This window comes from Chiloscyllium punctatum, chromosome 10 (genome assembly GCF_047496795.1).
Source record: "Chiloscyllium punctatum isolate Juve2018m chromosome 10, sChiPun1.3, whole genome shotgun sequence".
Lineage (NCBI taxonomy): Eukaryota > Metazoa > Chordata > Chondrichthyes > Orectolobiformes > Hemiscylliidae > Chiloscyllium > Chiloscyllium punctatum.
In genome coordinates, this window is record NC_092748.1 from 20710567 (window position 1) to 20735790 (window position 25224).

At 43.6% G+C, this 25224-nt stretch overlaps 1 protein-coding gene across 4 annotated transcripts in view; it reads left to right on the plus strand.

Annotated features, from left to right (window-relative positions):
- LOC140481932 (receptor tyrosine-protein kinase erbB-4-like) overlaps positions 1 to 22348 on the plus strand; it is a 1043042-nt gene extending 1020694 nt beyond the window's left edge. For all 4 annotated transcript variants that reach the window (XM_072578639.1, XM_072578641.1, XM_072578642.1 and 1 more), the window contains 3 exons: positions 5474 to 5774; positions 7212 to 7301; positions 14903 to 22348. In XM_072578639.1, coding sequence (XP_072434740.1) covers positions 5474 to 5774; positions 7212 to 7301; positions 14903 to 15339 — 828 coding nt within the window. In that variant the 3' untranslated portion in view covers positions 15340 to 22348. The remainder of the gene's footprint in view (positions 1 to 5473; positions 5775 to 7211; positions 7302 to 14902) is intronic.
- The last annotated feature ends 2876 nt before the right edge of the window (positions 22349 to 25224 follow it).

Genomic DNA, 25224 nt, shown 5'->3' on the forward strand with positions numbered 1-25224 from the left:
ACATCTGTAGGGTCTGCATGCTAGAATACTGAAGGAAATTATCCTGGAAACATTGGGTGCATTTATGATCATCTTCCAAAGTCCTTGGACTCTGGAGTTGTTCCCATAGATTGGTGGGTGGCAAATCTCACCCCACTATTTAAAAAAGGATGGAAAAAAACTGAGAGAATTACAGACCAATTAACCAAACATCAGTAGTGGGGAAAATGCTAGAGTCTATTATAACAGATATGACAACAGAACACTTGGAAGGCATTAGTAGGGTTGGACAAAGCCAGCATGGCTTCATGAAAGGGTAATATTGCTCCACAAATTTACTGGAGTTTTTGAGGCTGTAACTAGTAGAATAGATAGGAGAGAACTAGTGGATCTAATGTATTTAGATTTCAAAAATTCTTTTGTTAAGATCCCACATGAGAGGTGAGTGGCCAAAGTTAAAACACGTGAGTTGAAGGTGGAGTGTAATTTATTGGCATGATATGAGAATTGATGGACAGACAGGAAACGGAGAGTGGGAATAAATGGGTCTTTTTCCTCGCAGCACTCATGACGTACCATAGGGATCAGTGCTTGGTTTCAGCTGTTCACAATGTAAATAAATGACCTGCTGGAGAGAACCAAATTATTAAAGATAGTCAGGGAGGTAACTGCAGAGGTATTGGATGCACTGGTAGCAATCTTTCAGGAATCCTGAGGAGAAGGATTGAAAATTGCCAATGTAACAGTATTATTCAGAAAGAAAATGAGACAAAATAAACAGGTAACTATAGGCCAGTTAGGTTAACATTTGTTATTGGAAAGATGTTAGAGTCCGTTATAGAGGATGTAATAACAGCATTTAGAAATACATAATATGATTGGAGTATGGCTCATGAAGGAGAAATAATGCCTAACAAATTTAGTAGACTGTTTGAGTATGTAACAAGTAGGATAGATGAAGGGAAATCTGTGGATGTTTGGATTTTCAGAGGGCATCTGATGAAGTACTACATATTTGTTTACTTCATAAGATGAGTCCAGGCTGTTGGTTTAATGTATCGACATGCCTAGAGGATTGGCTAACTAATAGAAAACAGAGTTGTGATAAGGGTGCACTATCAGGATGGCAACCTGTAACTACTGGAGTGACAAGAAGGTCAATGAATGTAACCCAGTTACATTCATGAGTTGGGTGAAGAAAGTGAATGTGTGAGAGCCAAATTTGTGGACGACACAAAAATATATGGGAAGACAAATGGCGAGGATGGTACAAAGAATCTGCAGAGGGATATGGACACGTTATGTGAGTGGGTAAAAACTTGGCAAATGCAGTATGATGTGGGGAAACACAAGGTTTTGGCAGGAAAATAGAGAAGCTGAATATTATTTAATTTAGAAAGACTTCAGAAAGCTAGAGAACAGAGAGATTTGGGAGTCCTTGTACATGAATCACAAAAAGCTAGCATCCAACTTCAGCAGATGATGATGAAGAAAAATGGTATGTTGGCTGTTATTACAAATGGAATGGAGTATAAGGAACAGTCAGTTCTGCTGTAAGGTGCACTTCTTCCATGCAAATTGGCCGTGACGCAATTAAAGGATTCAGACCATTATTTGTAAAAGGCAAACTTTCCTTACCTGTACTGGCTCTAAAGTGATCCCAGTCCCATACATTTTTCGATCATTGGAATCTCTTCCAGGATAGAAATGACCTGTACAAGAAGGATGGATTGCACCTAAATTGCACCTAAACTTAATGTTCCAGGATACAAATGCTACAGGAAGGTCAGAAAGGGAGGCAAGAGAGGAGGTGGGAGGTGGAGTTTTTGATAAGAGATAGCATTACAGCTGTATTGAGGGAGGATATTCCCAGAAATACATCCAGGGAAGTTATTTGGGTGGAACTGATAAATAAGAAAGGGATGATCACCTTATTGGGATTATATTATACGCCCCTTAACAGTCAGTGGGAAATTGAGAAACAAATTTGTCAGGAGATCTCAGTTATTTGTAAGAATAATAGTGTGGTTATGGTCAGGGATTTTAACTTTCCAAACATAGACTGGGACTGCCATAGTATTAAGGGTTTAGACGGACAGGAATTTGTTAAGTGTGTACAAGACAATTTTCTGATTCAGTTTGTGGATGTAACTACTAGATAAGGTGCGAAACCTGACCTACCCTTGGGAAATAAGGCAGGGCAGGTGACTGAGGTGTCAGTGGGGGGAGCACTTTGGGGCCAGCGACCATAATTCAATTCGTTCTAAAATAGTGATGGATCAGGATAGACCAGATCTAAAAGTTGAAGTTCTAAATTGGAGAAAGGCCAATTTTGACGGTATTAGAAAAGAATTTTCAAAAGCTGATTAGGGGCAGATGTTCGCAGGTAAAGGGACGGCTGGAAAATGGGAAGCCTTCAGAAATGAGATACTGAGAGTCAGAGACTGTATATTCCTGTCAAGGTGAAAGGAAAGGTTGGTAGGTATAGAGAATGCTGGGTGACTAAAGAAATTGAGGGTTTGTTTAACAAAAAGAAGGAAGCATATGTCAGGTATAGACAAGATAGATTGAATGAATCCTTAGAGGAGGATAAAGGCAGGAGAGGTATACTTAAGAGGGAAATCAGGAGGGCAAAAAAGGGACATGAGATAGCTTTGGCACATAGAATTGAGGAGAACCCAAAGGATTTTTACAAATACATTAAGGACAAAAGGGTAACGAGGGAGAGAATAGAGCCCCTCAAAGATTAGGGCCTCTGTGTGCAGCCACAGGAGATGGGAGAGACACTAAATGAGTGTTTGCTATGGAAAAGGGCATGGAAGATAGAATGTAGGGAAATAGATAGTGACATCATGAAAACTGTCCATATTACAGAGGAGGAAGTGCTAGATGTCTGGAAACATAAAAGTGGATAAATCCCCAGGGCCTGATCAGGTGTACCCTAGAACTCTGTGGCCAGATAGGGAAATGATTGCTGGTCCTCTTGCTGAGATATTTGTTTCATCGAAAGTCACAGGTGAGGTGTTGGAAGACTGCAGATTGGCTAACGTGGTGCCACTATTTAAGAAAGGTGGAAAGGACAAGCCAGGGAACTATAAACCAGTGAGCCTGATGCTGGTGATGGGCAAGGTTTTGAAGGGAATCCTGAGGGACAAGATGTACATGTATTTGGAAAGGCAAGGACAGATTAGGGATAGTCAACATGGCTTTGTGCATGGGAAATCATGTTTCACAAACTTGATTGAGTTTTTTTGAAGAAGTAACAAAGAGGATTGATGAGGGCAGAGTGGTAGATGTGATCTATATGGACTTCAGTAAGGTGTTCGACAAGGTTCCCCATGGGAGACTGGTTCGCAAGGTTAGATCTAATGGAACACAGGAAGAACTAGCCATTTGGATATAAAACTGGCTCCAAGGTAGTGGTGGTGGAGGGTTATTTTTCAGACTGGAGGTCTGTGACCAGTGGAGTGCGGCAAGGATCGGTGCTGGGTCCTCTACGTTTTGTTATTTACATTAATGATTTGAATGTGAGCATAAGAGGTATGGTTAGTAAGTTTGCAGATGACACCAAAATTGGAGGTGTCGTGGACAGCGAAGAAGGTTACCTCAAATTACAACAGAATCTTGTTCAGATGGGCCAATGGGCTGAGAAGTGGCAGATGGAGTTTAATTTAGATAAATGCATTTGGAAAAACAAATCTTAACTGGACTTATACACTTAATGGTATGGTTCTCGGGGTTGTTGATAAACAAAGAGACCTTGGAGTGCAGGTTCATAGCTCTTTGAAAGTAGAGTCGCAAGTAGATAGGATAGTGAAGAAGGCATTTGGTATGCTTTCCTTTATTGGTCAGAGTATTGAATATAGGAGTTGGGAGGTCATGTTGCGACTGTACAGGACATTGGTTAGGCCACTTTTGGAATATTGCATGCAATTCTGGTCTCCTTCCTTTCAGAAAGATGTTAGTTAAACATGGAAGACTTCAGAAGAGATTTACAAGGATATTGGAGGATTTGAGCTATAGGAAGAGGTTGAATAGCCTAGGGCTGTTTTCCCTGGAGCGTTGAAGGCTGAAGGTGACTTTATAGAGGTTTAGAAAATTACAAGGGGCATGGATAGAATAAATAGACAAAGTCTCTTCCCTGGGGTGGGGGATTCCAGAACTGGAGGGCATAGGTTTAGGGAGAGAGGGGAAAGATATAAAAGAGACCTAACGGGCAACCTTTTCAGGTAGAGGGTGGTATATAGATGGAATGGGCTGCCAGAGGAAGTGGTGGAGGCTAGTACAATTGCAACATTTAAAAGGCATCTGAATGGATATCTGAATAGGAAGGGTTTGGAGGGATATGGGCCGGGTGCTGGTAAGTGGGACCAGATTAGGTTACGATATCTGGTTGGCATGGATGAGTTGGATTGAAGGTTCTGTTTCCATGCTGTACATGTCTTTGACTCAATGACTCTTAAATGGTTCTGCAATTATGCAATTTTCTTATAACGCAGGATCACTCAGGAACAGAACAATAGCATTGGATTGCAGATTGTAGACAGATTTTGCTAAAACTATCTAAGTCAGTAGTCAGACCACAGCTGGAATACTGTGAGCAATTTTTATCTAATGGAAGATATACTGGCATTGGAGGCAGTCCAGTGGGGGTTCACTCAGCTGATACCAGATATGGAGGGACTCTCTTATAAGGAGATGTTGAATACATTGGGCCTGTACTCATTGCAATATTGAGGAATAAGAGGTGACCTTATTAAAATATATAAGGTTCTTAGAGGACATGGCAGGGTAGATCATTGAATCCCTACAGTGTGGAAACAGGCCATTTGGCCTAACAAGTCCACACTGGCCCTCTGAAGAGTAACCCACTCAGACCCATTCCCCTACCTTATTACTCTACGTTTCCCCGGACTAATGCACCCAACCTATACATCCCTGAACACTATGGGGCAACTTAACATGGCCAATGCACCTAACCTGCACATCCTTGGACTGTGGGAGGAAACCAGAGCACCCAGAGGGAACCCGTGCCAACACGGGGAGAATGTACAAACTCCACACAGACAGTTGCCTGAGCTGGAATTGAACCCAGGTCCCTGGCACTGTAAGGCAGCAGTGCTAACCACTGAGCCACCATGCTGGAATGCATTTCTTCACAGTGGAAATCCAGAATTCCGTGCCCTCGATTGAGTTTTGTTCAAAACAATATCCAGGATTATGGCTGTGTGATTGCATTGCAGGTACAAATCAGCTAATGGCTAATTGAAGCTGACACCAAGAAGCGCACAGCTTCCTCCCATTCTCCTTTGATGATCTTCCTTCGAGCTTCTTTGAGCCAAGTCTGCTGCATGAAGTTTTATGAATCAACCACCCACACCTGTCTCTATCTGTCTGTCTCTCTCTCTGTCTATCTCTCGCTCTCTCTCTCTCTCTGTCTCTCTCTAACACAAATACAGAGAGTTGATCTCACTGTTTCCCTTTTGTCACACAGAATCAGTTTGTATACCGCGATGGGCTGTTTGGACCAGAGGAAGGGATATCCCTGCACAGCCGGCCACCCACCTGTGCCAGTTCTGCTACGTTGGAGGACCAGGGTGCTGCCTCATCACTGGAGGTCTTTGACGATGCCTGTTGCAACGGGACACTGAGGAAACAAGCGCCACGCCCGAGGGAGGACAGTGCCACCCAGCGATACAGCGCAGACCCCACGGTCTTCCTGTCGGAACATGGGCAGAGGGGTGAGCTGGACGAGGATGGCTACATGACTCCCATTCAGGACAAAAAGTCAAAAGGCAAGTTCAGCAGTATGGGGAGGGAGGGGAGGAGAGAAGCCATTGAAGATGAGGAGCACTGTGCCAGCCAGTGATGTGAAGACGGCACTGGACATACAGCAGAGTCTATTTCAATAAAGTTTCTGCTGAGCTCAATGGCAGATCACGTAATGAAATAAAAGCAAATTCCTGGCTTGTTAACCCAGAACAAAATGTCTGGAGTGTGGTTCAATAATGCAAATAGGAAGGGTAAGGCTTATCTGAGTCAACTGCAGGTGTAATTGATGGGGGAAGAGCCCCATTGTCTCTCTTGTGATCAGGAATAGCTGTTCCATTGTCTTTTCCAATACTTAATCTCCAGTACAGAAGAATGCATATCACATGACTATTATATGGGGTTGCTACATGGAAATAGAATATCACATTTTCTAGATTAACTGCACTTCAACCATAGTGTGGTACTTTGGGTGTTTCAGGACAGATATCCAAACTATCTTCCTTCAGACTGCAGTCATTAAGCAGCAGTTCCAACTTTACTGAGGGCAACCTAAAACTCAGACAAGGAAAACATTACTAACAAAGGACGGTCAGATCGAACAAGCAGAGTCACTCCTGAATGTGAAGTGGACGTAACCAGGTAACTAGTTTGTCCCTCCACAAATCAATCCTGCAAACTGAAAGACTTTATGCTGTCTTTACACTGTCTCTCACGCGCACCACACAATGGGAGAGTAAAATATTCATGCTATTTTTATACTGTCACACACATACGAACAGTGATGCTATGTTTACACTGTCTTGCACTCACTGGGTTGGATCCAATTGCTTACAAATTATCTTGGATATCTTCCCCACCACGTGAAGACCCATCTCCAAAATTGTGGAATGCTGTGTGCTTGTGAGGATTGGCACGCTGCCTTCCATTTTGAAGTGAGTAATGAATGAACCGTTGAGCTTGTTAACGTCCCGTCATCTTTGAGTTGTTGAGGCCTTTTGCCCTTCCGTGCATCTGCTGTTAGACCCTCTGAGAGGGGCAGCAACCATGAAGTGATAGGCAAAGACAAAGCAGACCTGCCAACAAACCCATTGGCAGAAAGCTGCAGCAGGTTCTGGGGAAAGTCTGTTCTATTGAGAGCAATAGACATTTGAAGTTGTATCTGAGAGTGATTTTCTGCTTATCGTTTTGTGTAAAATTCAGCCCCTACCGTGTGAGAGCGCACCACCACTGTGTTTACAGCACCTGTCTCAGTGTGTGTGCCAATGCTCCCTCTGTGTTTTACTGTATTCATAGTGCTATACAAATGCACGTCTTTGTGGTTCTGTGATTAATTCTGTGCCCAAGGCTTAGTCAGAAATAGATGGGCACCAAGGAGATGAAGCAGGAACAGTATGTTTACAAGAGCAGTGCACTGACACCACACAGATATGTGAATTCTAACACTCTGAACCTTTTTGCAGGGGTTAGTGAGCGAGTGAGTACAACCCAGGAGGAGCGAACACTTGCCAGACCATCCAAGGCAGAAGCGAAGGTCAAACTATCACGTGCAGGTCAGTAACCTCCTCTGAAAAAAATGTTATACTTCGCAATTTGTCATGTGTCTTTTCTGTTTTAGCCTGAAGTTCTGTAGACTCCAGGACTTGTTATTCAACAATGCAGAGCCTCCAAAAATAAGTGACAATAGCAGCCAGTTTCACACCAGTTTTGTTCATCACTGAAGCAGTAACCTGAAAAGGTTTAGGGCTAGGAATTTACAGATCATTAAAAGTATCCACAGAGGTTAACAGAGCCATACAAAATGCAATGCTGTCAAGCTGATTGCTCAAGAGAGGTTCTGGTAAACTTATGAAGAAAGTACGTTCAGCTAAGACCTCCATATTAATAAAATGATACTGTGGGAATTGCATTAAAGGTTTATAAGACCAAGACTGAAAACGAGGGATTCTAACAGCCAGGTAGGACTGAACAGGCTTTCCAATAGAAAAAGTCGATAGGAGGTCTGGTGAAGGAATAATGATCAAATGAAATGGTAATAATATATGAATTTTAGACTCCAGTAATATTTCTGTAAATGGATAAAGATCAAACATATGTGGTACAACTGGAGTTGGGGAGGTGCCAATTCCTTTCTAGTCCCCTCCTGTACTGATCGCAACAAATATTCAGTTTAACTGGGTGGATGATATGGGCAATTTGAACGGTCAGAGATGATATATTTAGTTTAGTATTGGAAACAGTACAGTCAGGTTTCTTTAGTTGACAAAAACTAACTAGTTTACCACAAATAAAACTTATTTAGATAGCCCTGCAGAGATTATTGACAGAGAAAAGATTTAGATTGTGCACAGCACAGCAAGGGGACATTTGGCTCATTATGTCAGTGTTGGTCCACAAGGATCTGACTGCACTAATGTTAATTTTTAATGCACTAATTTTTAACTCCTGGGCCATAACCTCAGAGGCTCCGGCAAAACAAATGAATATCTAAATGCTGCTCAAATGTTACAAGAGTTTCTGACTCAACTACGCTGTGATCAAAACATTCGCAGCTGATGCAATAATTTGTTAAGTAGTGAATAGTGAGAAGGGTATAAACTGCAGGAGGATATCAACAGACTGGTCAACTGAGCAAAGTGGCATCAACTGGAAAGGTGTGAGGGAATGCACTGGGAAGACCTAACAAGTCAAGTCATAAAAGGACAAAACAGAAGGGCAGCACAGGAACAGGTCCTTCGGCCCTCCAGGCCTGTGCCCATCATCATGCCCTAACTAAGCTAAAAAAACAAACCTTCTGCCCTTATTCGCTCCATATCCCTCTATTCTCTCCCTATTCTCGTAACTATCCAGATGCCGCTTAAATGTTTCTGGCGTGTCTGGTTCCACCGCCACCAGCATTCTGGGATTCTACCACTCTCTGCATGAAAAATGTCCCTCGCACATTTCCCCTAAACTTTCCCCCTCCCTCACCTTGAATGGAGGGACCCAGGAAAGCATTGAAGATCAGAGAAACCTTGGGGTGTATATCCAGAGATTACTGAAGGTAACAGGGAAGGTAGATAAGGTGATGAAGAAGGTTGACCGGATACTTGCCTCTATTAGCTGAGGCATATAATACCAAAGCAGGATGGTTATACTGCAGCAATATAAAATTCTGACCAAACCACAGCTGGAGAGCTGCATTCAGTTCTGAGGGACGTTTGGATAAGAAGGGCTCCTGCCCGAAGCGGTGATTCTCCTGCTCCTCAGATGCTGCCTGACGTGCTGTGCTATTCCAGCACCACACTCTTCACTCTGACCTCCAGCATCTGCAGTCCTCACTTTCTCCTACATTTTCAGGTAGTCAGTTCCAGTATCCCACAGCCTCCTGAATAAATGAAATTGCCTTTAAATCCCTTCTTAGCTTTCTACCTGTTAGCCTAAATCTATACCCATGGTTACTGACCCTTCTACTAATGGTAACAGTGTCTCCAAGGACAGAATAACCCCCCCACCCCACCCCAGTCCTCACCTTTCACCCGACCAACCTCCGCATAAGCTGCATCATCCACTGACAATTCCACCACCAAAAACAGACCCCACCACCAGGGATATATTTCCCTCCTCACCCCTATCTACTTTCCACAAAGACCGTTCCCTCAGTGACTACCCGGTCAGGTCCACCCTACCACCGCAGGATTGCAAAACCTGCGTCCGCACCTCCTCCTTCGCCTCCATCCAAGGCCCCAAAGGAGCCTTCCATCAAAGTTTCACCTGCACACCCATCAATGTCATTTACTGTATCCATTGCTCCCGATGTGGTCTAATTTACATTGGGGAGACTGGACCCCTTCTTGTAGAGCGCTTTAGGGAATGTCCCCGGGACCACCCACGCCAATCAACCTCACTGCCCCGTGGCTGAATATTTCAAATGCCCCCCACCCCTGCTGAGGATATGCAGGTCTTGGGCCTTCTCCACTGCCACTCCCTCCACACCCAACACCTGGAGGAAGAATGCCTCATCTCCCACCTCGGAACACTTCAGCCCCAGGACATCAATGTGGACTTCACCAGTTTCCTCATTTCCCCTCTCCCGACCTTACCCCAGTTCCAACCTGCCAGCTCTGCGTCACCCTCATGACCTGTCCTAGCTGCCAATCTTCCTTCCCATCTATCCACTCCACCCTCTTCTCTGACCTATCACCTTCATCCCCACCCCCATTCACCTATTGTACTCTTAGCTACCTTCTCCCCAGCCCCTCCCTCCCTCCCATTTATCTCTCCACCCTAGAGGCTCCCTGCCTCATTCCTGATGAAGGCCTATTGCCCGAAACATCGATTTTCCTGCTCCTCAAATGCTGCCTGACCACACTAATCTCGACTCTGATTTCCAGCATCTGCAGTCCTCACTTTTGCCTTCCTATTTACCCTATTAATGGTCCTCATCATCTTGTACACTTCTATCAAGTCCCTCTTGGTCTCTGTTCCAAGGAAAACAACTTATCCAATCCCAGCTTATCCAAACTTCTGGTTTGGCCAGAATTTTATATTGCTGCAGTATAACCATCCTGCTTTGGTATTATATGCCTCAGCTAATAAAGGCAAGTATCCTGTCAACCTTCTTCATCACCTTATCTACCTTCCCTGTGACCTTCCGTAATCTCTGGATATACACCCCAAGGTTTCTCTGATCTTCAATGCTTTCCTGGGTCCTTCCATTCAAGGTGAGGGAGGAGGGGAGATGTGCGAGGGACATTTTTCATGCAGAGAGTGATAGAATCCCGGAATGCACTGCCAGATCTCAGCCAATGCATTGTCCCATTCTTTTGTGGGTGGCGCAGTAGCTCAGTGGTTAGCACTGCTGCCTCACAGCGCCAGGGTCCCAGGTTCGATTCCAGCCTTGGGCGACTGTCTGTGTGGAGTTTGCACATTCTCCCCGTGTCTGCGTGGGTTTCCTCCGGGTGCTCCGGTTTCCTCCCACAGTCCAAAGATGTGCAGGTCAGGTGAATTAGCCATGCTAAATTGCCCATAATGTTAGGTACATTAGTCAGAGGGAAATGGGTCTGGGTGGGTTACTCTTCCGAGGGTCGGTGTGGACTGGTTGTGCTGAAGGGCCTGTTTCCACACTGTAGGAAATCTAATGGAATCTAAAGTGGTGGTGGAACCAAACATGTCAGAAACATTTCAGCGGCATCTGGATAGTGACATGAATAGGGAATAGAGGGATAAGGAGCAAATAAAGGCAGGTTTGTGTTTTTAGTTTAGTTAGGGCATGATGATGAGCACAGGCTTGGAGGGCCGAAGGGCCTGTTCCTATGCTGCCCTTCTGTTTTGTCCTTTTATGACTTGTCTTGTTAGGTCTTCCCAGTGCATTCCCTCACACTTTTCCAGTTGATGCCACTTTGCTCAGTTGACCAGTCTGTTGATATCCTCCTGCAGTTTATACCCTTCTCACTATTCACTACTTAACAAATTATTGTGTCAGCTGCGAATGTTTTGATCACAGCATTTAAGTCCTAATTACAATGTAAACCACAAACAGCAAGGGCCCCAGCACCAAGCCTTGTGGAATGCCACTAAAAACCGACTCCCAGCCACAAAAACATCCTTTTACTATTACCATCTACATCCAGCCTCTCAGCCAGTTTTGGATCCAATGTGCTACATTGCGTTGGTCGTTTGTTTTCTTGACCAGTCTGCCATGAAGAGTCTTATCAAAAGCCTTGCCAAAGTCCACGTAGATCACATCAAATGCTTACCTTGATTGAAGACTCCATAGAACTCTTTGCTACCTTCTCTCCAGCCCCAAACCCCCCATTTATCTCTCCACCCTGGAGGCTTTCTGCCTCTATTCCTGATGAAGGGCTTTTGCCCGAAATGTCGATTCTCCTGCTCCTCGGATGCTGCCTGACCTGTGCTTTTCCAGCACCACTCTGGTTTCCAGCCTCTGCAGTCCTCACTTTTGCCCACTCCTTGGAACAAGCCAAACAGCGACTGTCTTGAAGGTAGATTCCACAGATGTCTCAGCAATACATACGGCCCCCACCCCTCCAAGAAATTAAAACTTCATGAGAGATTCCAGTTATTCACTTTTGATGATCTGACCTTGAAAATGCCTCAAAGGCTTAATCAGTCATTGACTGTCTGGATGGCTGCTCGTGCTCTTGTGCTTTACTTCCCTTTGCTGGTTTGGTGCCCCACTGGATACTGGAAACTACATTTCAGTACCAACCTGAAGGCACTCTTCCAGCTTCTCCCAAGCAGCAAGCTTCACCGAGCCAGTTCTGCCCTGGGATTTGTATCCTGAGCTCTCATCTGGCTTAGTTGCATCAGACAATCACTGCTTGTAGACTTGCAATCTTCCCTCTCTGCGTTGAACCTTTAGTGACGCATAGCTTCTTCTAAGTCCCAACTCAGGCACCTACTTGCCTATTCACTCCTCAATCTTCCACCTGAAGGCCCTAAATCACAATTCAGCAGCATAACCTAACCCTTTCTTTCTGCACGCTCTGTCATCTTCTCCAACTAAGTGTGACTTCAGAATTGCTCCTTAATGACCCTGAACATTTTGAGTGGGTGACTGAAACTTTGCAACAAGCCTCACCTTTGTTCCGAGGTAGTTTACTGAATGTAACTAATATTTTGGAACAATCAAACCTCAAAACCCCTTCGACGGTCAGTTCGCTGGATGTTACAATGTGCATTGAGCCTACTGCATGAACCTACTGCATAAAACCACATGAAAGACTAGAAATTCATCACATTGTTAACAACATCAGGATTACCATGCAAAAATTATGTATATAACTTCCTTCGCAGCAGTGCTGACATGCTGTTAAGTAAAGACAAGTCTAAAGGACAATTTTCTACAGCTTTTTTTCTTGCACTGCTATGTAAATCTACAATTCCACTCTGATAATAAAAACCATAATCAGATGGATGAATATTAGTTTGCTTGAAGTCAAGCGTTGACTGGGATAACTTTGGCCAGCATCATTTTACCAGTTTTCCAAGAACAAGTCAAGACATTTCAGAGAGTTGAATGTTGGTCTTCATTATAAAGGTAGTCCTTTCTTCAAATATAGAAAATCAAAGAGGGGTCGTCTATCATGAATCAAATAAACACTTACCATATAACAATCAAACATTAATCAACCTCAAAAGTTTACTGTATCTGAACATAATTCAAGCAACTTTACAGGTATTCTGAATCTCAGGTCTTGGGGATCAAGATCACTTCCATATTTTATGGATATTGTTTCCTTTTTTACAGTGTTATTTCTGTAATATGTAATTTAAATCTCCAATTCTTTCTTACAAAAAAAACCCACTATCTTCAGGGTTTATCTAGATTTGCAGTGTATTATTGTCACATAATCGGCAAATTGCAGGCTTGCATTTTATAACAAATGTCATTGTGTTTTAAAATGTGAACTGCCTGCCCCAGTCTTCTGTCTATATAAGGGGCTACAACCTGACTTTATGCCAGCGTTCAATAGGATAGGAGTGGAGCTAATGTTTCCAATTGTCAGGAAGATGAGAGTGCAATAAAAAACTGCATAGTGACAAGTTCAGTAAGGAAATTCAGGAGAAAAATCTTTACTCCGAGTGGTTAGAATGTGGATCTCACCACTATCTGGAGTGACTGAGACAAATAGTGTGGATCCTTTAAGGTGAGGTTCGATACGTAGATGAATGGGAAAGGTGTAGAATGGTATGATGAGGTGATGTTAAGTGAAACAGGCCACCAGCAGAGCCATGTTGGGCTGACTTGCTGAATTGACAGTCAATACTGGACAAGAAGAAATACCCTCCAACAAACATAATTGGAAGTCCCAAAGCCTGCATTATACAATCTGTTCCCTAGCCGTCACTAACTTCCAACCCTGTTCCTAAATGCTGCCTGATGTTGAGACAGAATATTCACAGAATATCCATTATTAAGATGGTCCATTTCCTTCTGAGTTACATTGCCCAATGTCACCTCTGTTCATCTGCTGCTGAGGCCCAATCTCTACCTTCCTTTCATCAGGGCTGGACTTTTCCAACACACTCCTGTATGGTTCATTTTCTGCATAAACGCGAGGTCACCAAAATCCCTGCCTCTGACTCACTGTAGGGGTCATTTGCCAATCACACCTGTGTTTGCCGATCTTTGGCACCTTAATTTTAAAACTCTTATCCATGCTTTCAAGTCTCTATGGCCTTGCCCTTCCCTGTGTCGGTAACCTTTTCCAGCTGTACAACCTGCTCAGATTACCGTGCTGCTGCTATTCTGGCCTCTTGGACAGATGCCCAAAATCAAGCTCTCCAACATGAGCCACCAGTAACCCTCCTGCAAAGTGCTTGGTTAGCTTTTGTTTTATTAAAGGTGCTAAGTAAATGCAGGCGGTCATTGAATGGCTTGTTTCCATGCTGGACATTGTATGTAGTCTCTGAGTTAGATTTTATATTTTATGTTATAATTCTGATAAGAGATCATGAACAAACAAGTAAGGAATAAAATCAAATCATCTATTCCCAAATGGAAACAACAGAGAGGCTAGTGAATGTCTTCAGTAAATCCCGACTAGGTGAGAATACAGCTGGAAACATCACTGGATTCAGCCCCATTGAGCCGATCTTTCATCTTTCTCTAGCAGAATTTATGTCCCTCCATCTCGGATTATCCTGTGTCCAACATTGTAGGTACAAATCCCACTCCAGAAGCATCACAAAATCTAAACTAACTCTCCAATGCGCTACCAAAGAAGATGCAGCACTGTTGAAGGTGTCATCCCTCAGATGAACTGTTAAACTGAGTGCCCATCTGCTCTCTCTTAGAAACTAGGAGCATGAGTAGGCCATTTGGCCTTTTGAGGCTGCCCCTTCATTAAACAAAATCATGGCTAATCCTCTATCTCAACACCGTGTGACATATAAGATCTTATGGCACCATTTTAAAGCAGTGGCATCTGCTTAACATTTGTCCATCAGACAACGGAGTATCAGGTCATCACCTTGTGGTTGCTTGTGGTGTTTGCTATGTGAAAGTTGGCTGCTGTGACAATGTTTCAAAGGCTTTATTGTCTGACTTGAATTTTGGGGATAATCTGAGGATGGGAAAGGTAGTGTTTGAGATTCCTTTCTCTGAGAATGTGCTGAGTTGTCATTGTGTCCATTGGTCTGTCTACAGAATACCTGAACCCAGTGGAGGAGAACCCATTTGTCACCCTTCGGAAGAATGGTGACGTCCACGCTTTGGACAACCCAGAGTACCACAACGTCCCAGAGGGGCAACAGACCACCGAGGATGAGTACGTGAATGAACCCCTCTATCTCAACACTTTCGTCAACATGGTCGAGAACCCAGAGTACCTGCAGGATAAGATCGCCATTTCGGAAAATGTTGACAAGGCCTTTGACAATCCTGACTACTGGAACCACAATTACCCCCCTAAAACCGCCATGCACAACCCTGAGTATCTGCAGGAGTACGGCACAAAGTTTTTTTACAAGCAGAATGGACGCATCAAGCCTATTGTAGCAGAGAACCCAGAGTATCTCTCGGAGTTCTCACTAAAGCCAGGAACAGTACTGCCTTCATACGGACAGCGGAATACAGTTGTGTAACCCTCACAGCACTCAGGAGTCCGGCCTTGCTGGACTTCCTCATCAAACCACAAACTTGTATCCTCAATATTGACTGGAAGGAGTATGTCTGAGGCAATAGCACTGGTGTCTGAATGGAAGGAAAGTTCTATTTGCTAGAATTGAATCCTGGTCCGTTTGGCCTTTTCCTAAACGGCACCTGTTTTCAAAGCAATATGGTTATAACCAGCAAAATGAAGGATTCCTGTGGAAATGCCAAAAATGTAGCTTATTGGGATTGACCTTTCATACTGCCCTTCAATAAGATGTCCTGGAAGGTTACATTCATGGATCAAAGTGCAATGACCTCTGAAATTCTCCTGCCACTGTGAGAGGGGAAGTGAGGATTGAAGGGAGCAGGGTGAGGCTGGTGCTGCAGGAATCCTTGGAGAAGGGTGGTCCAACACAATGTAACCTGCCAGCCAGCACGCACATCGACTGATCTGGTCAATCCATCTGCACAAACACGTAAATCTGTTTCTTTGAGGTGCACTGCACTGGTTCACCTTGAATATTTTGAATTGGTATCTGGGTATAAAAGGCATCGGCAGCTGTAACTGGCACCCCTTGCAGGGAGTTGCTTCAGCAGTGGGCTGCAGCGAGGGGGTGTTGGAGGGTGGATGTGAGCCTGGAACAAAATTGGAGGCAGGTGCAGGGATGGAGTTGGTCTGGGCTGGGCTGGGTTGGGTGGTCTATAACAAGCATGTCATGCTGCTGATTGTTTTTTTTTCTGTCCGATGCAGATGTTATCTGTATAATTAAAAAAGGTGGGGGTGGGGGTGTCTCAGTAAAGTCTGGTAACAGGCTTCATTTTGAAGGTGTAGTCGATATGTAGCAGAGCTTTTAATCCTTTTTTTATACTGAAACACACTTTAGTAACGGATAACTTTTGAAATATTGGCAAGCAAACAGAGCCATTCTTAATTCTAAAGCTTAGATTGAGGAGATTGTTTTATAACCAAGAACTTAATGGAAGGATTCATGTTGTCTTTGATAAGCACACATCAGCACTGCCAATCACGTTTATTACTGGAATTGAGACAGTACTTACCTATGAGAGAGTTACCTTGTACAGCCCTCATCTTGTGTTACCTCAATCTGACTGGTACACAATAGTCTTCAGATGGCCACAGGTAGCTCCAGCGTTAGTTTGGATCTTCTACTGCTGCTGCTTGAGTAGGTATCAGCATTTTATTTCTGTGTTGCGACAAGGCCTTTTTTTTAAGGCGTTTAAGGGAAGATGGTATCTTATCACAGGGACGGGGGCCAGAACAGGCCACAGGTTCCACGTTTACCAATACAGATCCAACTTTGAATTTGTTCAAACGCCAGCTTTGGTCAGTTTGGCGTGCAGACAACACAACCTGGCTGATTCAGGGGGTTGCACCTTTCAGTGTTTTATTTCACCAGAACTGAGGCTTGTAGATAGTCAAATAGAAAGGTTGTGAAGGAACACGCAGCTGAATTCAGCTTCTGAGACCATTCACATCTCAAACTGAAAATGATGGAGTGCTGGAATCTCTGTGTGTCCTTCCAGTGGTGTTAAGACCATCACTTGCTCTTTACCCAAGCCATAAGGTTAATCGGAAACTGCATGAATGATTACTACCTGGCTCTGTAGCTTTGCTGTCCAGGAATGATACATTACGACTCTTTTCGAAGGCTACACTGCAGTGCTGCTAAACATTAAAAAGGAACGCAACATCTATTTACAATCTGGATCAGTCAGCTCCAGTGAACAATTTATGTTTTGTGCTCTTCAACATTGTTTTAATTGTCCGGGTTCCCCTCCCCTATTAGGATGCTTTCAAGTTTCCACTTTTGTGTCCTGAGATGCTGTCAAGTCTGATGAATAACCCACATTTCAATGTTATTTTCCAAATATGTCCACACCGCCCTCATAATGGCACAGCAGCTTCTGATAAGCAAGGAGTCCTCAACCCCAAGGTGCAGACAATCTTTTCCCAGCCAAGAGGTGGGCAGGACTGAGAAGGGTTTCTGTCAGTACATAGCTTTGGTTCAAGAGGAAAGGTAGCATTGTGAATGAACTTTACTGTGGGTCCCGTCAAGGATCCTTGGTCAATGAGTCACTTCACATATATAATGCAGAAGCGTTCATGAAGAGAATCCACAATTGCCTATATCTAAAGCTGCCGGTAACCGGTGTAAAGATAAGTACATCAAGTGTAGCAGTCTTTGTTGCCTGTACCTCAGAAGGATAGTTTCCTATCAGTGTCACATGGTTGAGGTGGAATTTCTTACCTTGCTCCCAAAAGTAAACAATTTGGCTGCATCTCTTATCCAAATATATAAAACATTCATAGAATGCAGGTGGTAGAAATCTGTCACTCAAAGCAATCAGGAAGTTGGTAGTCCAGAATGTGAGCATTCCTGAAGAAAGGATGATACTGTTTATGGAGCTTTTTATCTGGTACTCAGAAGGATAGATACAAGAATGCAAATTTTCAACAGGAGTAACAGTTTATACTGCATGGGAAAAGGGGGCCAGCCATTCAGTATCGACAGTGAATTGTTGCTCACTTTGAAATCTGGTATTCTTGCATCTGTCCTGAAGAATGCCAGGCTCAAAGTTTTAACAGCCTCATCTCCTTTTTCCAGCAATTAGTAGCAATCGACATGTTCCTTGGCCCCAGCAAAGACTTGATCATCTAGAAACTGACAGTGATCTGGTAGCATAGTGGCTCAGTGGTTAGCACTGCTGCCCAATAAAACCATAACCTGGATTTGACTCAGGGTGACTGTCTATATGGAGTTTGTGCATTCTCCCTGTTAAAGTGTGGGTTTCCTCTAGATGCTCCAGTTGCCTCCCACTATCCAAAAGATGTGCAGGTTAGGGGGATTGGCTATGCTGAATTGCCCATAGTGCCCAAGTATGTGCAGGCTAGGTGCATTAGCCATGGGAAATGCAGGGTTACAGGGATAAGTTAAGAGGGTGAGTCTGGTGGGATGCTATTCACAGGGTCAACAGGGAATCAATGGGCCAAATGGCTTGCTTCCACACTGAAAGGATTCCATGAGTAGTGTGTGTCTAAGGTTTTTGAAAACAAACGTTGAAAGAGCTGGCAGTGTGAGACTCAATGGACCGCACTTTCAGAGGCAAAATGAGCTGAATGATGTGTGCTGTAAGATTCCAAGTGTGCAAGGGATATTGCTGCAAGTTAAATGTGATGGGTGTTGCCAATAATGGCAGCACTTACAATTCAGCAGCAGTTGCCCATGTTAAAGATCTAAGTCTGCTTTCTTCCACTCACATCTGTCACGCTGGCCTATTTATAATTAGTGCACATTTTCAATTTGTCTTGATTGTTCTCCAACTCTCCAGATGCCTCAAACTACACTGTTCTCCAGTGCAGTCTATTGATGCCATGGCTGGTCAGCACATTTTCCATCCTGTCCATTCTTTGTCAAATGTTTCCTCCTTCTTACATTTCACAGTTTGCTAAAAATTAAAATATCACCCAAATTGCGACATTAGTCTGTTGTGGCCACCTCTTCTTGATGTCACATTCTGGTTGAACTTCAATGGGTTCCTGCACCTAGGGCTGTGATCCTTCACCTTTGAGTAGCCTAGTCATCATTCTGTATGACACTGGCCTTGCCGTCAATGAGTAGGTCGGTTTCTGTTACGTAGAGAACGGACGACGGAATCTCAGAGGGAGTCAGCAAAACCTCATTAGTGCAAGTGCTTAGCCATGAACTGACTGTTGTCCTCGTTACCTTCTGATTCGACATGACTTGTCCCCCAGTCCCCTTCATCTCAAACCCTTCGGAAAGATGCACTTGGCTCCCCTTCTTATTTTGAATTCCGACTCAAAGGAATTGAAACCTCCCTGGATCTATACAGAATCAGTCATTGTGGTTTGAGTTTGAATATGTTTTGATCACTCTGACCTTGGGTTTATGTACTATTTACTCTGATGGTACTGCAGTTTTTCAAATTCAATTTACGCGAGGCACTGTTAATTTCAGGGTAATGTCACTGATGTATATAAAGGGGATTCATGTGATTGTTTGTCTGCGCAGCTTGCACCTGTCCTTTCAGATCATTACTGTCTTCATCAAGCAGATGTATGGAAGTCTGGCTGAAAGATCACTTCACTGAGGTCACCTCATGATTCACGATATTGCGAGGCTATTTTCAGGAAGTGCTGAAGTGCGAGAGAATTTCAAAACCTTTGTCGATTTTTCACTAAATTTTCACTAAAGAGCCTCTCAAATGACCAAGGTAGGGTCTTGAGCTGATGACTGGATTTAACCCACATTTAGGTGCAAGAGGCCATCATACTAAAGAAGTAGGAGCCTACATTAGGCCGACATCACTTAAACTGCCTGTTTATACTTGTTAACAAGGCATGTTGGCAGTTAACACTTCAGTGAAGGTTTCGAAGCACATTATGGGGGATTTCATCAGTTCTGATGAAGGGTCACTGGATTCGAAATGTTAATTCTGCCTTCTCCCCAGGGATGCAGAACTTAGCAATTTCTGCTTCTGTGTCAAGCACTTTCTCCCTCAGTACTTGTGCCATCCTGAAACCTATCCCAATGTCTGTGTCAGCCAGTGTGCTCCTCACTATTAGCGGAGCCGACACTTCGAATGTTATGGAAATCTCTTCTACTTTGCAGATGCAAATTAAGGCATAGGACCATAAGAAATAAGAACAGAAGAAGGATTTGGCCCTCAAGCCTACTGCATCATTCAATTGGATTATAGCTGAGCTGGCATTCATCACATCTGCTTCGCTGCATTTTCCCCAGAACCCTTGATTCCCCTGCTGATCAAGAATCTATCTCAGCTGTAAATATATTGAAGGAGTCTGCCCCCGCGGATCTCTGTGGCAAGGAGTTCCAAAGACACTCAACTCTCTGAGAGAAGAAATTCCTCCTCATCTCAGTCTTCAATTGGTGGTCATTTATTCTGAGACTGTGCCATCTGGTCTTAGGCTCGCCAATGAGGGGAAGCAATGTCTCAGGATTTACTCCGGTCAGTCCCCTTAAGAACCCTTCAGGTGTTGGACGATTTGGCTCTAAATTGAGTGCTAAAACCAAACATTCAAACAGGCATATCTTATTCGCGCAAAATTTAATGCCATTTCACTAAAATTGCCCTCTGAATTTCTTCCTCCACCTCAATGACAGCGTTACCACATTGGTGCCTATTGGCTAATTGGATTGCTACCCATAAATTGAGCAAGCGGGTGCTCAGTTCAAGTGGCTGTGCGTTAGCTGTTGATTGCCTCGCATTTTATACTGATTCTGACTTTGGCTTGGGTAGGTTAAGCAATTTAAAGGAGTCATTATTTGCATATACAGATCCAGTGGCTTCAGTGTTTAAGCCAATTGTTTAGCCAAGCTTCCCGTATGGAATGATAATGGTTTCTAGAAGCTGCTATAGAAACAGTAAACATTGCCTGGGGGCTTTTCTTTCCTGGAGCAATTATCAGACAAGATTTGACACGGACACAATGGTGATTTTGGGATATGTGACCATGGTGTGGTCCAAATGTTGATTTTCAGAAACTGGTTAAAACCGAAGAGGTCCGGGGCAGAATTTCCAGAACGTGAGGCAGCTGTAAAAGCCCAGTCACTAACCATGGGATGAATTCTCTGGAATGGAGGAGTGTGGTGATCTTCGAGGTTTGTAGGGCTGGAGGACGTTATGGAACTAGATGGCAAAACTGAACGTATTTTAAATTTGAACTGTTAGTTTGCTAAAGGTTTGGAGTGCATTAACCTGCAGACAACTCAGTGTGCTTTGATTTGATTTATTTCTCATCACATATATTTTGTAACAAAATACAGTGAAGTGTGTTGCATAGTGTCGCCACTCTTTGGCGCCATCTTGGAAAACAGAAAAACAAACCAAAACAGAGAACATAAAGGCAGAAAAGTGAAGAAATGAAAAAGTTTTCAACTTTGAAGTCCTTCTTGTTAAGTGTCCCACCTTGGGCCTGGTGTCCAGGCATGAGTCCTGTTTGCCACACCTGCTGGAACAAAAGTCCAGCACCATGGCACCTTCGCTATTGAGTCCTTGCTGGACCTCGCCAGTGCAGAAGCCGCTAATGCCACCTGGTACTGCACCGACCCAAGCTCTACTTTGATTAGATTGGATTACCTACAGTGTGGAAACAGGCCCTTCGGCCTAACAAGTCTACACCGTCCCTCTGAAGAGTAACCCACCCAGACCCATTTCAGTCTGACTAAAGCACCTAACACTATGGGCAATTTAGAATGGCCAATCCACCTGCCCAGCACATTTTTGCTGCTATCATGAATGCACTTCAGGCCCACCTTGGCGATGCAGCTGTTCCTGATACCTCCACCATGAACCTATACTGCCTGGAAGCCAAACTCACCTCCATAGCAGCAGCCATGAGTCAGTGTTAGAACTGCCTCAATGCACGAGCTTGCTTTGTACGGTTAAACTATTGATACACTCATCACCAATCTCCAGCTCAGCACAATTTGGCATAATTGACTGCATGAAGTGCCCAAACCCGCCACCTGCTACCCACACCAACATGTGCACACTAACCACCACCCCACCATATCAAAACAGCCACCAAGTAAAAATGGTGGCTTTCAGCAGTTGTGTTGACCGCACTTCGGAATGGCTTAAATATGGCTTTCCATATTTCTGTACTCTTGCATTTTTATTATTCATGAAGAGACCCGACTTTAAATGGATTGGGTGCACAATGTTGAATGTCTATTCAGTATTGCCAGGCAGCTGGTTCTGAATCCTAGGACCAATTTTTTGCTGTTTTAGGAAGAAGGCTTTATTTCTGCTGACTCCCTCTCCCTCACCCACACGTGAACACCAACCACTACCACAACCACCACCACCACCCCCATCCCTGCCATATTGAAACAGTTGCCAATCAAAATGGTGGCTTTCAGCAGTTGTGTTGACCGCGCTTATAGTTCTCGTAGTTTGTCCTTTGGTCCACTGGAGCAAGCGACCATCTCCAAAGCGGGGGGGGGGGGGGGGAATGCAGGGGGTGTTAAATGGGGGGCATTAGGTTGCTAAAGCTTTGGGACTTTTTAAACGGGACGTTCCCTCCGCCCTCATCTTATGAATTAGGAAATTGCTCAGCTAGCTTGGATCCTCTCCAGACTAGACCCTCCTGATAAATGAGCTGGATATTTGCCTGAATAAACCTCATACCCTTCCCGCATTCCTCAGCTCACCTCCAACCTTTTCTAGGATTTTAAAGTGACAGTGAACAATGGCCAGACAGAAATTGTCCATTACAACATGCAGTAGTACAAGAATGTCAGGAGTGTGGACTCTGTGTAGTGGCACAAAACTGTTTGATCATGCTGCAACCAAAATAATTCTGCTCCCATTCTCCAAAATCAATGAAACGACTGCTTTGTAGGCTTCCTGGAGGTCTCCTGCCTCCCACTGGGCAAAGACTATGCGAAGTGTTCCATCGCTATCATTAAACAGTCTTGGTCTGAGCACAGAAACTCTCTGTGCCCTTGGCCAAAACTGAGAGCAGACCTCAACCTTCCTGTTACTGTGAAGAGTGTATTCAGGATTGTAGCCAGCATGATAATGATTCTCAATGAATTTAGATTGTTTTGAGCTTTTGACTCACCTAACCTTGAGCTGGTTAGCCCACACCAAAACCAGAATATTTGGATTAGTCCCTCTACGACACAACTTCTGATGATGTTCTAACAACAGGTCATGTAAGGTGCTCTAGTTTTGTTTTTAATCATTGTTTTGGTTTGTTGTATTATTAGTTACAAACAAGAGTAGGCTAATACCTGTTTGATGAAAATGCTGACCCTTCTATTTTAATAATGAGACGGTGTAAACACATTTAGTAAAATCCAATCTCTCCCAATCTCTCTCTCTCTCTCTCTCGTGCTCCCCCAACTCATCCACACCTGCCACCGCCGTCCATCCACTTGAACACTAACCATAGGGATGATTCATCCAGTGTGGGTGGTGTAAAATCATAAGAGTGGCCTCAGGGTTTTTAGGCATCTCCTATCCCATGTCCTTTAGTTTCTTATTGGGATATTGACTACATTTAGTGAGTGTAGGATAGGTTCTGGGTAATCAGTAAAAGCAGTTCAATCTCATACTTAGTCACAAACACCCTTCTTCCAGTTTCAGTGGAAGCAACCAATCATTCTCATGGCATTCGGTCAATGAAAAACATTTAAGGAGGCTTCTATTTTAACAGATACGTTACAGTTCACACTGGGAAGTTGAGTTTCCAGAAGATCAGAAATGGAATCAAGAAGGGAGAGTCCATAAGTTAATTGCATTTACAGCACTCCTTGCATCATAGTCAGAGAGATCTAAAGTGCAGAAAAGAACCCTTTGGCCCAATGCATGAAAAACAACCACCTAACTATCCTAATCCCATTTTCCATCACTTGGACTGTAGCCTTGTATACCTTGGCATTGCAAGTGCACATCTAAATACTTCTGAAGTATTGTGGGCCAGGAGAGGCAGAAGTGTTCACCTCAGACCCAACAATCTGAGTGGCTTGCAAGTGATCTCTGCCACCTTGCTCCCCTCTACCCAAAGCACAACAATCTTTGACATCCCTGATCTTCGCACCCCCACCCCCAATCACTGTCTCCATCCTCCCATGCAGTCTCCTACTTTCCTGACCTCTGTTCCTTTCAGCTTTCCTGGTGGTCAATCCGACTGACTGCTGAGAAGGAACCCTGTTGAGGAAAAAAAATACATTCTATCCTTAATTTCTATAAGATATCCATTCCCATCCTAAAATCCTCACCCTTCTTAGACTGGCGCCCACAAATTCTAGCCATGATAGTTAAGTTCAGTTTGTTCCCTCAGCACTCTTGTCTGGAGATCACGCGTTATAAGTAATTAGGATTGATTTCACACACCCAATTTCTATCGTCGTACTATCTCCCACTCGATCCTTTCTGGTTTGAAATAATCCTACTGGGTGACTCTGCTGTCGTTTCCATCTTGAGTTTGATTTGTTGCAGTTTATAAAGACAAATTCTATATGCTATAGCGCCTAGACTTTTGTTTAAATAAATGCTATTTGCTGTAAAATAATCTGCTGTAAGTCCTGCTGTAGCTCCCAACCTGTCACTGTCAGTACTAATTCTGTTATGAAGAATGCTGGTTAATAATTATCAGCTTCAGTCTGCATTTGTCTGTCCCTTTGTGTTAAAACAATCACGTCCCAGATGGAAGGTCAATGGATAAGTGAGGAGTTAGGATTTGCCTGAATGAATAATTGTGGAGACAAAGTATATTTTTTTGGGATGGCCACAGAATCGTAAAAGCACGCTTAGGGCACCCTGTATAAAGTGACGGTGTTCCCTTTCGATAAAGGCACTATCAGTCTCTCCGGCTGAACTGCTGCTGAAGCAGCTTAAAGAGTGGACTAATGAAATTCTGAGCAATTGTTGATACTGAGTAATCGCTGCATTACATGGAAAATGTGAATAGTATTTTTTATAGATTGTTAAAGAAATGGCTAGATGCATTTGTAAATAATAAGGGAGACTATTGCTTTTAATTTGTGGAATTTTTTTTTGAGGAATACTTGTCCCTTTAGGGTTGTTTTGTATATATGTATTTGGACTGTGGACCTTTTTGTTAAAATTCACAGCATTGTAGAACTGCTGATGATTATGTGTTCAGCACTAGTTAATGTGATGTGTTTTAACTTCTGCGTTTGGCTTTAGCTATAGAAAGCCTTAGCTCCGTGTGTGCTGTCTTGTTAATTAGCTTTTGGAAATCCAGCTTAAAAGAAGCAATTGTAATTCGCACCATCGCAATACCAATAACTAACTTTAAAGCTAAAACTCTCTTCCGTGACTAGTTTAGTCTCTTAAGC